This window comes from Sinocyclocheilus grahami, unplaced genomic scaffold (genome assembly GCF_001515645.1).
Source record: "Sinocyclocheilus grahami isolate Dianchi unplaced genomic scaffold, SAMN03320097.WGS_v1.1 scaffold169.1, whole genome shotgun sequence".
In the NCBI taxonomy this organism is placed as follows: domain Eukaryota; kingdom Metazoa; phylum Chordata; class Actinopteri; order Cypriniformes; family Cyprinidae; genus Sinocyclocheilus; species Sinocyclocheilus grahami.
The window spans coordinates 33784-47802 of NW_015505348.1; the positions used below are offsets into that span (position 1 = coordinate 33784).

At 38.9% G+C, this 14019-nt stretch overlaps 3 protein-coding genes across 4 annotated transcripts; 1 reads left to right on the forward strand and 2 right to left on the reverse strand.

Moving 5' to 3' along the window:
• Nucleotides 1-43: 43 nt before the first annotated feature.
• On the forward strand, nt 44-2283 carry LOC107593339 (pseudopodium-enriched atypical kinase 1-like). The gene is made up of 2 exons (XM_016283026.1): nt 44-64; nt 176-2283. Exons 1-2 carry the CDS (start codon nt 44-46, stop codon nt 1244-1246), a joined length of 1092 nt encoding a protein of 363 aa, XP_016138512.1. The 3' UTR covers nt 1247-2283.
• Nucleotides 1946-4269, reverse strand: oaz1a (ornithine decarboxylase antizyme 1a). Its single transcript, XM_071582404.1, is given in 5 exon segments — nt 1946-2510; nt 2542-2784; nt 3099-3185; nt 3187-3232; nt 4075-4269. Coding segments are annotated over 5 exon segments (558 nt in total). The 5' UTR covers nt 4194-4269; the 3' UTR covers nt 1946-2447.
• A 4106-nt stretch (nt 4270-8375) lies between these two features.
• amh (anti-Mullerian hormone) lies at nt 8376-13675 on the reverse strand. 2 transcript variants are annotated; one of them, XM_016282976.1, is made up of 7 exons: nt 13416-13675; nt 11035-11346; nt 10743-10912; nt 10386-10497; nt 10166-10301; nt 9441-9871; nt 8376-9297 (listed from the first exon to the last, which is right to left on the reverse strand). In XM_016282976.1, the coding sequence occupies exons 1-7, from the start codon at nt 13531-13533 to the stop codon at nt 8876-8878; spliced, it is 1701 nt and encodes a 566-aa protein (XP_016138462.1). In that variant the 5' UTR covers nt 13534-13675; the 3' UTR covers nt 8376-8875. The 2 variants fall into 2 exon arrangements, with proteins under 2 accessions (XP_016138462.1, XP_016138461.1); XM_016282975.1 differs by having other exon boundaries at nt 10743-10915.
• Nucleotides 13676-14019: the final 344 nt, after the last annotated feature.

A 14019-nucleotide genomic window follows, 5' to 3' on the forward strand; every position in this document is an offset into this window, starting at 1 on the left:
CTTCATCATACCAGGTGTTGAGCAACAGCATCAACAGTTTGACATGTGCTACCAAGACTTTAGAGCATGTTTTTAGTCACAGTGCAGCAGTTTTCTGGTAAAGGACTTGGAGAACTTATATGTTGCATGTTACTTATGTGTGAAAACTCAAAATGACTCCTAAATATTTTGTCAGGTTCACAGAGGGGATTCAGTATTAGACTGCACCATGTCCATGCCACATCCTAACACTGAACAAGGGTTGGTCCATTTTCCACAGTGCACAGCTACGGATCAAACTTCCACCTCACAGCATGCTCAGACAACTCCAGAGCCTTTACATGGGGACACCTCTGAAGTATGCCAACAGCAAACAGTTTCTGATCTTCTGGAGAAAGGTGTTAGTGTGACTGTGGTAAGAGACTTTCCATTGGGAACACTGGAGGACTTTGTTGAGGAAGGACACTCTTTGCACTCCACCCTTCCTGAGGTCTATGAGAGGAGGCTTTGTCTTCTTGCCCTCCAGTTGGTGCTAGGACTACAGCAACTGGGACATTTTAAAGTCATTCACAGGGAATTGAAACCACAGAGTGTGACATTAGTGTGGCCTAGTATCACTCGCAAAGAGGCTGACTCTAATGATTACTCTAGTGAGATGAAAAGGGGAAGCATGAATACAGAAACTTTGACAGGTATACCACTAATCACAGTATCCAAAGAGCACACAGACTACGAAAGGACGAAAAGTGAGATTTGTCAAACCTTATGGGAGAAGTGGGGCACACCTCGTTTGGTCCTGAAGAGTCATTTTGAGGATGAGGTTTTGCAAGAAGCAAAATCCCAAGAGTTCCAGTTGGGGACTTTGCTAGGGTACTGCCTACATCTCAATGACAGTTGCTCATCTGTGTGGAAGGTGCCTCAAGGCACTCCATACACTCCAGGCTTGCTGTGGCTGGTCACCCAGCTTACATCTGAGAAACCTGGGCTACTATTAGCCGATGTGGTGGGTGTCCTCCAGGCCCTGCTTTGGGGTCCTCGACAGGGACTCTTTCAGCAGAACCAAATGGAGATCTCTGTGCTTTCTAATTGGTTACTACTTAAGAGTTCTCTTTTGGTTCTCAAGCTTGCCGAAAAAGGACTCTTTCAGGATCAGACTGGCTTGGACTGGGAAGACTATCTCTGTCTGCAATATCTATCCCTTACTGACCCAGAGACTATGCGTAGCATAACTGAACGTATGGGCCTTGATTTCATTACAACTGCTTAACAGATAAAAATGTAAATAGTAATGACAGCAATTGTGAGTTGGTGAGCCTTGTAATATCACTGATATGTAAAAGAACAGTTTTAAAATCCTAAGAACAGATCACCTTGTCCCATATTTGTAATTCACATTCATGAGCTGCTGTATACTTCAGGAGCCCTGCACAACACACTGAAAAATCTAGATATCGTGGCAACAAAGAATTTGTCCCTTATTTTAATTAAATCGGGGGCCAAGTTTGACTTTGTTCACTCGTTTTTTTTGGTAAGTTGTTGCAATGTTGTACTAATGTTTTAATTTAAGCAGATCATTGCCACAATTTAAAGGAACAAATTTTTGTCATGTACGAGGCTCATACATATGCATCCCTACTCTTTCCATTTTTTTCCCTCAATTCTTCTTGCTACAAAATGAACATGTAAAACATGTTATTTATACGGCTTTATCATATTCAAAGGGATCAGGCTACTCCCATTTACAGAAAAGGCCCAAGCAATATAAACTGTGTATTATTGCAAAATCAGCTTATTGTTGGAGTTTGACCTTGTGGCATTTACTTATTAACAATACCTGGGAAAATTTGCATTATGAAACATTCAACAGGGTTAAAAGAGCAATAAAGCCTTCTAAACCTACGAAGACATGGTCTAATAATTTACATTATGCTTATGGAAACGAATAGAGGTAGCGAAACGAAGGTAGTGGTGTAAGGTGAGCATTTTTATTCTGCACACTGTCAAACATGCAGACAGATCCTATTGAAGTCCTAACTAAACTCCAATTCATGCACACATTAAGAAACAACTTGAAGACACTGGTAAAAAGAAAATCAACATCAGCAATGAAAACCATGATTCTACAAACATTGATGATTGAGGGATCTTAACCATAAATATTATGCACTAAAAAGGATCTGTGTGGGAATGGATGAAGGGAAATCAGCAAAGAATCCAATTACATTGGAAGTTAAGCCCAGTGGCAATGGCTTAAATTAATGGTCACTGCAGAAATTGGGTTTACACTAGCGCAAATACGACTGGAAAAAAAACAAACAAACAGCACAACCCTTACAAGAACTACAGCATAGTAATTAACAGGAAAAACAAAACTTCAAATTTAACATTCATACTACGTTTCTTTTAATGGTGACCATGTTGAGTGAGATACAGCATAGTAATTAGAAGCAAGATGTGATTGATAAGCTTTATTCGTCACTATCGGAGTCTCTTTCGATGCTGTAAGCCATGAAGAAAGCGTCGGGGCGGGTTGGGACACAAAAAAATAAATACATTTTACACTGGAACAATCAGTTTAAGCCACAACTTTTTCCTGTAGGTATAAAAGAAAAATGTTAATTTGACTAACCTATCTTTGCTCCCTTCTGGGAGGACACCAGTGGGGATTTCGATGTAAAGGTTTGCCCCCTTCAGTGCTCCCCTCCAGACTAAGTGCTTGCTCACAGAGCAGCGCCGCTCAAAGAGCAAAAAACGTACACGGCTGTTCAACTGAGGGGCTTCCTCAAGAACCAGTAACTGAGCATCCTTCAAAAACAACAAATAGTTATATGCAGTCAAGGACAATTACTACAGCACAGCCATTTAACAAACTAGCATTTAAATCATTAACATGAGAAATCAGGCGAGGTGAAATGTCCAACGTCAATTCCCACAGGTGATGAGATTAATATGCAGATAAGATATGACCCTTGCACAGTGAGATAACTAAAAGCATACATCATGCACACATTCTCTTTGAGGAATTAAGTTGATACATACATACATACAAATTCTTGCTATCATTTATTCACAAACATTTTCATGTGATGTGAAATGTGAGCCAAACACTCTGTACTCACAGAATAGAATAGCTCAGCTGAAAGACTGTGATCCCGCTGATCATTCCCTCGCCCACCTGGGATCTTCAGGGGTGGGAGAGGGACATCAGGAACACCACAGAGGCCCCGGACACGGGTTACTGCAGCGAAGGGAACTGCAAACATAACACAACAACATACTTAATACTCAGACAGTATTACATCAACAATGTTTGGCTAAAATTTTATGAATCACTGAATGACTGAGTTCTAGTAACTCAACTGGTAGAGTATGACACCAATGCTAAAGGTTTTTGCACATTGGGAACGCAAAAATGCAAGTACATTAATTCTTTGTTATACATAAATGCATTAAAGATGACAGGAACACACTGATAAAACCTGGTTTAGTCTTTTCATCAGTATGTTTTAAAATTACCACAGGTTTTATGTTTCTTTTTGCAACGAATTAGTCGAGTCCGAGATTTGAGTGAAAAACCATTGTCTGTGGATAATTTTGGCAATGTTCACAATCACTCAAATCATGTACGAATTAAAAAAAAACAATGCATTTAATGATTATTATGCTTTTATTCCTAGTCACGTATACATAAATATCTATCGATCCATTTATCTATCTCCCTATTAGTGGGTAGGAATAAATTCAACTTCAACTAAAAGCTAAATAAGCTTTAAACTAATAATTCTACAAGAAAATGCATACACACACACGTGCGCGCATGTCCTTGGCATTAAAAAAAGTTAAATAAAAAAATATCCTGGTCCAAGCAAGATCATGACCATTTGAATTAAATGGTGAATCTGCTGACCATACTTGTAAAGAAAGAATAAAAACAGCAACATATTGAGACCTTGGTAAAATACTACAGCACAGGCCAAATTGTGCATAAATCGAATATACATTACGCTGTATTTCGTCATAAAATGTATAGCTCGCTAGGCTGTTCAGCTAAAACAAGGCCGCGCGCGAGCAATCTACATCAAAGTCCCACATTACCTTTCACTCTCGGGTTTATTACGGCTCATTTCGATCACTGGCATCTTGGATATATTACTCTCTTTTTCTCTGACAAAACAGTGGCTATTCAGGATCGTCTGGAGGTTGGATTTAACCATCCGGCCAGCGTCAAGGCCCGATTCTTCTCTGTCCGAGCGCCGACTGAAAGTGTTAACGGCTGCAGGCCCGCTGTATTTATACTCTGAAACACGAGTGGGCGTGGCTTCGGCGTTACGTCACGCGCTCTAGCAAACAAATAAGCCCTGAGTGGAAATAATCGAATTAAAATTGATCGTAGTCACAAAATTCGTAATGATAAGCCTAACGTTTGGTTTATTTACGAATGCTTATTTGTGCAGCACGCAAAAACTAAAACAGGATGGATTATAATTTATATCTAATAGAGTTACAAAATCTGTTAATAATTAATTATACTTCTCATTGTTACAGTATTCAACATGGTAAGCAGTGCAAGATGTAGACTACTATATCTAAGATTCATTATAATTAATGTATTTAAATTATTAACTTAAAAATAACAATATTAACTGGAAAACATCAAAAAATTACTTCTTCGTATGTATATGAACATACATAGGCTAATACCAACATTCAATTCAAGACTGCAAATCGGCCATGTAAAATCACAAGTGCTTGTATTTGTAATAATAAAGTCGCAGCTGTTGCTGTCCATCATGGCTCTGAAGAACTTGAGACTCCTCCTTGCACACAGTTTTTGCCTGACCACTCCGGCTTTGCCTGGTAAGAAGTGCTCGTTTGACTACTAACTACCACTAATGCAGTTGTTTTTGTTTGTTTATACTCATAATTATATGCATTACATTTATCAGCCCTGTTACTCAGTAGCCAGCTCTCGTAATTTTGTACTGTTTGCAGCTGAAGCTAGACTAGATGTTTTCTGTTATATTTTTAGGAATTTTTGACACAAGTTTAAATAGGTTTAAGTTAGCATTTCAACATTAGCCACCTCGAGAACATCACTTATTGAGCTGTGCGACACCCACATAAATGCAACAGACTCGTGTGAATCTATAAAATAAGATCATATAATAAATAACAACATGTTATAAGGGTATATTTAAGTTGAAAATGCCCTTTAATATACAAATTTAAGTGTAAGATATTTGCAAGATATTTACTTTGTTTTAATCTTCAATTCCACAGAAACTTCCAGAAAGGATCATCAGAACAAGTATGTATCTCTGACCCGTGATCTACATATGTAACACTTAAATATTTTAACATAATTCGCTGTATATTTGCCATCATTACAATGAATTTCTAACTGTATCACACTTAATTTCTGAGTTACTCAACTGTCTTCATTCAACAGTGAAGTATCGGCGCATATTTCCGGTGGAATCCTTGACTAAGGTGGAAAATCCATGGAAGGGCATCACTCTGAACCGCTGTATATTAGTGGCCATGGTCGTTGTGGTGGTCAGCTCAACGGTTGAGATAGTACAAGGTGAATTCTTGAATGTGAGTTATGCAGTAAATATTTGTGCATGCAAACTTAGCCAGTCAATTATTGCAAATTAAACCCTGACATTGTGGGGGCCTGAGGTGTCTTGTATCACCATGTAGGCATTTACTTTGCTTACCAAATACACTATTGATCAGGGCCCGTATTCATAAAACATTTTATCTTACCACTAAGAGTTCTCCTAAATAGTAGTAAAAGTTTTTAGCTAAGAGTTTTCTCTTAAAACCTATTCACAAAGCTGCTGAGACAAAATTTGACTTGGGAATAGAGAGAAGTCTTAAAGGGGTCATATGATGCGATTTCAAGTTTTCCTTTCTCTTTGGAGTGTTACAAGCTGATTGTGCATAGATAAGATCCCTGAAGTTGCAAAGACTAAAGTCTCAAAACCAAAGAGATATTCTTTATCAAAGTTAAGACTCTGCCACGCCCCCCTAAAACGTCTTGTTCTAACACGCCCCCACATATCTAGGTCGCTATGTGGGAATATTAGCATAATGCCGCCCAAGTGTGCACGCAAAGAAAGGCGGCGTGGTTTCAGTAACCGCAGTTAGTGTTGGTTACATTTCCGACGAGTGCTTGCGGTGTTCGGCCAATCACAATGCACTGGGTCAGCTGGCCAATCAGAGCAGACTGCGCTTGTTGGAAGGAGGGACTTTGTAGAAAACGAAGCGAGGTGGGGCATAGAGGACTTATAGTAATGTACAGTATTTGAAAAATAATGTGTTTTTTGAACATTAAAGCATGTTAACATATTCTGTTACACCAAATACACAAAATAATGATCTTTAAAAAATGCATCATATGACCCCTTTAAGCTAAGTGTAAGGGGGCGGGGTTGACCTCGTTGCTATAGATGATGTCAGCATGCTTATTAACTACAGTGCACACAGTGATTGGCTGATAGTCTCTGTCAGAGATTTATTAATAGAAATATTGTAGAGCACAAATAAATAAAGGTTTAAAAATAAAAATACAATTAATTGCCACATTCAAATAAAGATTTTAAGATGCAGGCTAAATGTCACTAATTAAACAAGTATATGTTCAGCTAATTGTCAGCCTCTTACATATGTGCTTCTCAAAAACAATTAGCAGATATGCATATAAACAGCCTTTTAATTAACAGAGTAGAATAATCATGGCTGATAGTAATGCATGCAAACATAAAAAAAAAAAAAAACTGGACGCAAGAACAGCTGTTACTTCTTGCCCAACTGGTTAATTAAAACAAGGATATAATCAAAGGAAAATTTGGAGTTCGGATAACCTCCAAAACCAAAGGTGATACCTTTTTAAAAGGTCATTATCATCAAATGTTTCTAAAATATTTACGTTCAGAGGCAGATTGCCGCCAACAGCCATTTTAGGAATAGTTTGCGACTTGGTCTTCGTGACTTAGGAGTCCTCTTCACTACTCCTAACCTTTCACAGATTTAGGAGCTAGTTTTAGCGCTAAAACGCTTTGTGAAATATCTTTGTGAAATAATCTGTGAAAAGTTAGGAGTAGTGAAGAGGACTCCTAAATCTGTGAAAAGTTAGGAGTCCTCTTCCCGACTCCTAACTTTTCACAGATTTAGGAGCTAGTTTTAGCGCTAAACGCTTTGTGAAATACTCTTAGAGCAAAAATTTAGGAGTCCTAAATTTAGGATTGACAAGCCCATTATTTTTAAGATTTTCTCCTAAATCGGCGAGTTATAAGCTATAGTTTTAGCCTTAAGATTTTTTGCGAATAAGGGCCCAGACGTTTTGGGTCATTTAATACATTTATTTAGCAAGGACACATTAAATTTATTAAAATTGCCACAACTGTGTAACAGAGACAATAGAGCCATACTTTGAAGCACCAGAAGAAGAACCTGGATCAGAGCTTCAGGCTGGTGAAGCAGAGGTAAGGCTCATTTGAATCTGCTTGAACAGTTTGTAGCTAGTTCATTGTTTCTGAATTGTCTGTCTTTGCTGTAGTCTGATTCATGGTGGGACACCTTTGCATTTTGGAACTGGGGATCTGAGGATGAACTGGAAGAGTTTAAAAAGAAAAGAGCAGCAAGGCCTAAGCAGGATGGAGAGAAGGTTGGACCACGGAAGATCCGTAACAAAGAAATGGCTAAAGGATTTCTCAAGGAGAGGGAATAGTCTGGGAGGGAATATTCCTAAAACAGTTATAAAGATGAAATAAATAAATATTATATATAAGTATACACTACCAGTCAAAAATGACAGTAAAATCTATAATATTCTGAAATATTTTTACAATTTTAAATATTTGCTTTTTTTATTTTAATGTTTTAAAATGGACTTTATTCCTGTGATCGCAGCTGAACTTTCAGTCTTCAGTATCACATGATCTTTCAGAAATCATTCTAATATGCTAATTTGCTGCTCAAGAAACATTTCTTATTATTGTCCGTGTTGAAAACAGTTGAGCTCTTCAGTATTTTTGTGGAAACTGATTTACTTACCATTTAAATGTAAAAAGCAAGATTTAAAATAAATTATTGCTATTATTCAGCAAGGAAACATTAAATCAATCAAAATTGATAGTAAAGGAATTTATAATGTTACTAAAGATTTTTGTCAAATAAATACTGTTCATTGACCTTGATATTTATCAAAGAATCCTGAATAAAATGTATCACTGTTTCTACTAAAATATTAAGCAGCCAAAACTATTTTCCACATTTTCAATAATGAGAACCTCATTAATAACAATTGAGCACCAAATCAGCATATTGGAATGAATTCTGAAGGATCACAAGACTTCAAAAACGTTTTAAAAATCTTAATTATTCCAAAATTTTGACTGTTAGCATATATATATATATATATATATATATATATATACAGTATATACTTAAATAAAAATCTTCATCTGAAATGTTTCATATAAACTTAAAACCACCTGTAACATTTTGAGAGAATTTTGCAGGAATAATAGTGACTAGACAGAGAAAACATGCTTTTTGAATATTTACTTTATTCTAACACAGCCAAATATTTTAATGCACTCAGCACTGATGCAAATCTATGTTAACAGGACAGCTAATTATTTCATACGGCTAAAGTGGTCTAAAATATTGTTTATATCATTGAATATGCAAAATATCCCCCTAATTACCTAATTTACACTTCAAATGACATTTTATGTTGCATGTTTGCATAATGTACCAGGTCAGTTTGAGAAAACCTAGAGCTTTGTGTATTTACAAGCAAAAATAAATGCAGATGTATGAGGTTTTATTCATATGTTGCTGTATATGCATGCATAAGCGCATTTCAAAGAGCAAAAGGAGGGCGTCAGCGACATTCACACTTGGTCGCTACCACATTGGTCTTGAAGAAGATGTTGGTGCCCTCGCTCTCCAGCTCGATCACACACAAGTCATCAAATTCCACAGGTACGCAGCAGAGAGAGCGATTGACGGGCTGGCCGCTCTGAATATGGCTGTTCAGGAGGATGGCATGGTTGTTGCCGCTGGTCAGGGGGAATCCACACTCTCCCTCACAGTTGTTGATGTTGACTTTAGAGGGCTCAAGAAAGAACTTCCTCAAGGACACGGACAAGCTCTGAAGCCGACACTGACTGGGCACTGATGGGCCATCTTCATCCGCTCTGGCTGCTCTCTGAGCTCTTTCCACCTCCCAGGTACTGAGTACCACCTGCAGGGCCTTCAGCAGCAAAACGGAGCGGTACTGGGCCCATTTATGTTCCTTAGCGACTATAAATGAATCATAGTTTAAATGAATTATAGCATTTTAGATGCAATTCAATGGGAACATATAGAGCTGGCTTTTATTTTGAATATTGGTGCTTAAAAATCTTTTGACAGGTAGCATATATGGAAATATATTTAATGCTCACCTGCTTCATCGTCCTCTCCTTCTGGAGAAAGGGCACTTAGTTTACTCAGTTTCTGAAGCCTGTCAATCACATTTTGCCCCGCCTCCTGCTGTTTCACCTGAGCAATGGCTTCATCCAGTCTCATTCTGAGCACAGACAGCAGAGAAGAATCTAGTGTCACCTCCACTCTGTGAGTCTGCAGACCTTGCTGCCTCTCAGGGAAGACAAATACAGTCGGTGTGGAGGAATTCACCAGTCCTGATAGCAGGGACTCTGTGGATGACACTCCAAGGCTGAGAGGTGGAAGGGACTGCAGCGCATCCAAAGAGACCGTGTTTGCGCCTTCCTGAGATGTCGGTCCCTCTTTCTGAGGAAGGACGTCACTCAAGAACTTGTGCAGCTCGCAGAGGAAAAGATAAGTCCTGGATGGGAGTTTCTCATCCAGTGGATTTCTGAAGAAAAAGAAAAACATTGGCAATGTTCTGAATCGAATATTAGCTTAAGGAATACTGTGTAGCATATGTATCAGCATTGTGGGATATAGAACTCCATACAATTTGCTTATGTATGTAGTAGGTTGCGTATTCTATTCACATACTTATGAGTTGTATTGCAGTATGCTATCCCATTTTTATTTTTACTGTACAGATTTAAATGTGTCATGGCTTAACAGCTTGGTTATTATCTAATCACATAATGCAGGATTAAATTGAGCAGTTTAAACCTTTAGCAAGTGAATAATTTACCTGTGATATTTTAAGTGTGGTGTCCTTTGCTCATTACGGTCAGAGAGGAAAACTAAGATCGGCTTCATTGACATATTGCTGCCATCTACCTTTCTCATCAACACGTCCCGAAGCTCAGACACACTGGGTTTCGGCTCTAAGATGTAACAGAAAGAGTTCAAATTTACAGTGTGAAAGGCTTCTTAAGAGAAGTCTGTTTTTGAAGGGAAAAGAGTCTCACGGTTTTCATCTTTCCATGTCTCAGTTGTTACACTTAGCTTAAAGTGAACGTGGGCATGACTTTGTCCTGCTTTAAGGACCAGGAAACGTGTAGTTTCAGAAATGCAAACCATCTGAAAGGCAAATAGCATAGGTATGCTGAGGGCATACATTATTATAATGAATATTATTTAGGGAAGATAATGTTTACCCAGTTGAGGAAAAAAGACTATGCAATGTAGGTGGTTGCTACACGCCTGCTTTGATATGCCAGCAATATGACATTTCACATTCCTGTTGCCCCATTTTCACCCCATCATTTCATGTTCTTTCTCTACCATAACAGTCAAAAATATGAAATCATTATCATGAGGTTAACCTGTGTATGTGGATGGATGGAATGACTGTTGAATTTCACTCTCAAACCATCTCCTTTAATGGAATCGACACTGAACAGGAGCGTCACAGAGGCTGGGCTGGTCGGCTGAGCATGCCTTGGGAATGTGAGGGTTAAAGTCATCTCTCCTTCCTTCTCAGCATCCCAGATATCTACTAAAAAAAATAACCACAACTCATCTAATGGTGTTAACTAGTCGACGAGAATGAACATCCAACTTAAACCAGGGTTTTAGCTGGAAATCAAATTACGAATCCAAGAAAAATGGATTTACCTTTTGTGGCATGTAGACCCTTGAGGCCACTTCGTTTTTGGTCCAAACTCTGTACTAGATGTGAAATCTGCAAACCTGAAGTTCCAGATGAACATATTCCGAACTGCTGGTAATCCATCCTCCCCAGTTCACTCTCCCTGTTCAGGGCTGACAGGAAGTCATCCATGACACGACTGTGAGCTAGTTGCTCTTCATCACATGGCATGTCTTCAGTGGAATGTGTTGAATGGGCAGATGGACCAATCGGCTGTTCACTGGCACTGTGGGGTACGGGTACCATATCTGCAACTTTCTGCTCATCTCCATTCCATCCTGTTGGTCAGTCAGATAACCATTCAAGGGCAGAACACGCCACCTAAAGCAGTGGTTCTCAACCCTGTCCAGGGGACCCCTCATCACTGCACATTTTGGATGTCTTCCTCATTGGTCACACCGAATTCAAATCTTGCAGATGAGTTACTCCTCCACTTGAAGGGCCACCTTCCCGGCAGAGTTTAGCTCTAGCCCTAGTTAAACACACCTGAACCAGCTAATCAAGGACTTCCAGTCAAATGTGTTGGATCTAATCTCTGCAAGAAACTGGCCGTCCAAGACCAGTACTGGACACCCCTGCCTTAACTTGTTCCCAAAATTTTTCAAATGGTTCCTACACCCCTGCAACCACTTCAGGGAACTGTTTTCAAAAAGTATAATCAAGAAAACGAACTTGCACACTGCAATCACACTGCAAGTTAAAAGCTATTGCTTTAGCATGTTAATTGGTTTGTGAGATGTAAAAATGCAATAAAATCAATTAAAGGGATAGTTCACCTAAAATTTTAAATTCTGTCATTAATTACTCACCCTTATGTTGATCCAAACCCGTAAGACCTTCGTTCATTTTCGGAACACAGATTAAGATATTTTTGATGACATCTTAAGTGTTTTCTGAACCTCCACAGACAGCAATGTAACTACCATGTTCAATGCCCAGAAAGGTAGTAAAGACATCGTTAAAATAGTCTATGTGACATCAGTGGTTCAACCTTAATTTTATGAAACTACAGCAAAAATTTAACTTTATTCAACAATTTCTTCTCTTTTGTGTCAGATTTCAATGCACATTCACAACAGTACCAGGGTTCTACGTGAGGCATTCATCTGCTTGCAAACAATGTGCAGCGCATCCGGGTTCTACGTGAGAATAGGGCTGCATGATTAATCGAATGCGATTGTCGTGCGCATTTTGTTAAAAAAGCCGGTTCTGTAATCAGCAGGAAATCATCATCACGTGCTTTCAGATGGAGCAGAATTTACTACACATAGCCGTAGTTCACTGACAAGTTACGCAAATAAAATCGCAGACGATTTTATTGCGCGATTCTGAAATCGAAGAAATTGTTCGCGATAATGACAGCTGTTTGCATAGCTTCTCAGTGAACTACGGCTCTGTGAAGTAAATGCTGCTCCATCTGAAAGCATGTGAAAATACCACATTTAATAACATATTTTTACTCCAAACTCACTTCATAAAGTCAGTCGAGTGTTTGAAATAAATCCTTCTGTGAGATTATGTGGCTTCTTACACAGAATAAGGCACGCAACATATTTCATAGTATTTAAGCAGTGAAAGGCATTGCATTATAAATATACTTTATTTTAATGAAAATTATAATAAGAAGTCAGATAAACCGTATATTGGCGTAGTCATGTGTTTATTAGTCACGTTGAATCAATGAAAGCAGTTGAATCTTCTGTTTATTCAGCTGCAGCGATAGGCATTTTCTGGGTTTCTTCTGTAAGGTGTATTTAGAGTTTCAGCGCGAGAGCGCCCTCTGGCCTTTGGATGGAGATTTACTGCTGATCACAGAACAGTGCTTCACTGAAAGTTACGCATGACAATCGCAGCTTCTGTCGAATCGCGATCTCGATTCCATTTCGATTTATCGTGCAGCCCTACGTGAGAACATCAGCTCCTGCGTCAGCAGCATCACATGCATGCATCGTGCTACTATCGTGAACTCACGTTGATGTCGGACACGGAAGAGAAGATTTATTGATTAAAGTCATTGTTTTTGTTTTCTTTGCGCACAAAGTATTCTCGTAGCTTCATAAAATTACGATTGAACCACTGATGTCACATGGACTATTTTAATTATGTCCTTACTACCTTTCTGGGCCTTGAACGTGTCCGTTGTGTTGCTGTCTATGAAGGGTCAGAAAGCTCTCGGATTTCATCAAAAATATCTTAATTTATGTTCAGAAAATGAACAAAGGTCTTACAGGTTTGGAACGACATGAGGGTGAATAATTAATGAGAATTTTCAATTTGGTGTGAACTAACCCTTTAATGCATCAAGATACCTCAAGACACAGATTCGGGACAAATGGAAGAGACTGACCTGATAGTTGGGTGACCCTCGGGCTGTTATCCTGCTCTTTGTGTCCTACGCTGGCACCATATGACCCAGTCGCCAGAGTCAGTAACAGCATCAGCCAAAATCTTGCGTGGAAGAGCATCTTCTCTGATTCAATCGCAGAGAAATCCAGTACTTGTTTGAGGGTGGGTCAACAGCGGGGATGTGCTTTATATACACCCCCTCCTGTGCTCCTGAGTGGAGCCAGCCTGCCAAGAAAGCTCGTCCTTGGAGTAGCAGTGGGTATTCGAGGCATGTGGTGGATGTGTGAATTTCAAGAGATAGTGAATGGACATCACATGCCTTTGAGCTTTGATAAGGTGAGGAGGAACACTTACGGACAATGGATTACTTTGTAGACCCCAGACACACTGCTGTAGTAGCGGATAATAGTTTGATCCTCCTTGCTGGCAAATTGCAACAAAGTTCTATTTTTAAATTTGTACACAATTTCTTAATTTCATTCCCATGGGATGCAGTTAGACGTCTGAGAGTGTCCTCATCTCTTGGGATACATTTTTGTTATCCCCATTGTAAATTACTATATTTTGCTCTCGACTTCATTAAGCATTGCATGGTAAAAGGGCAT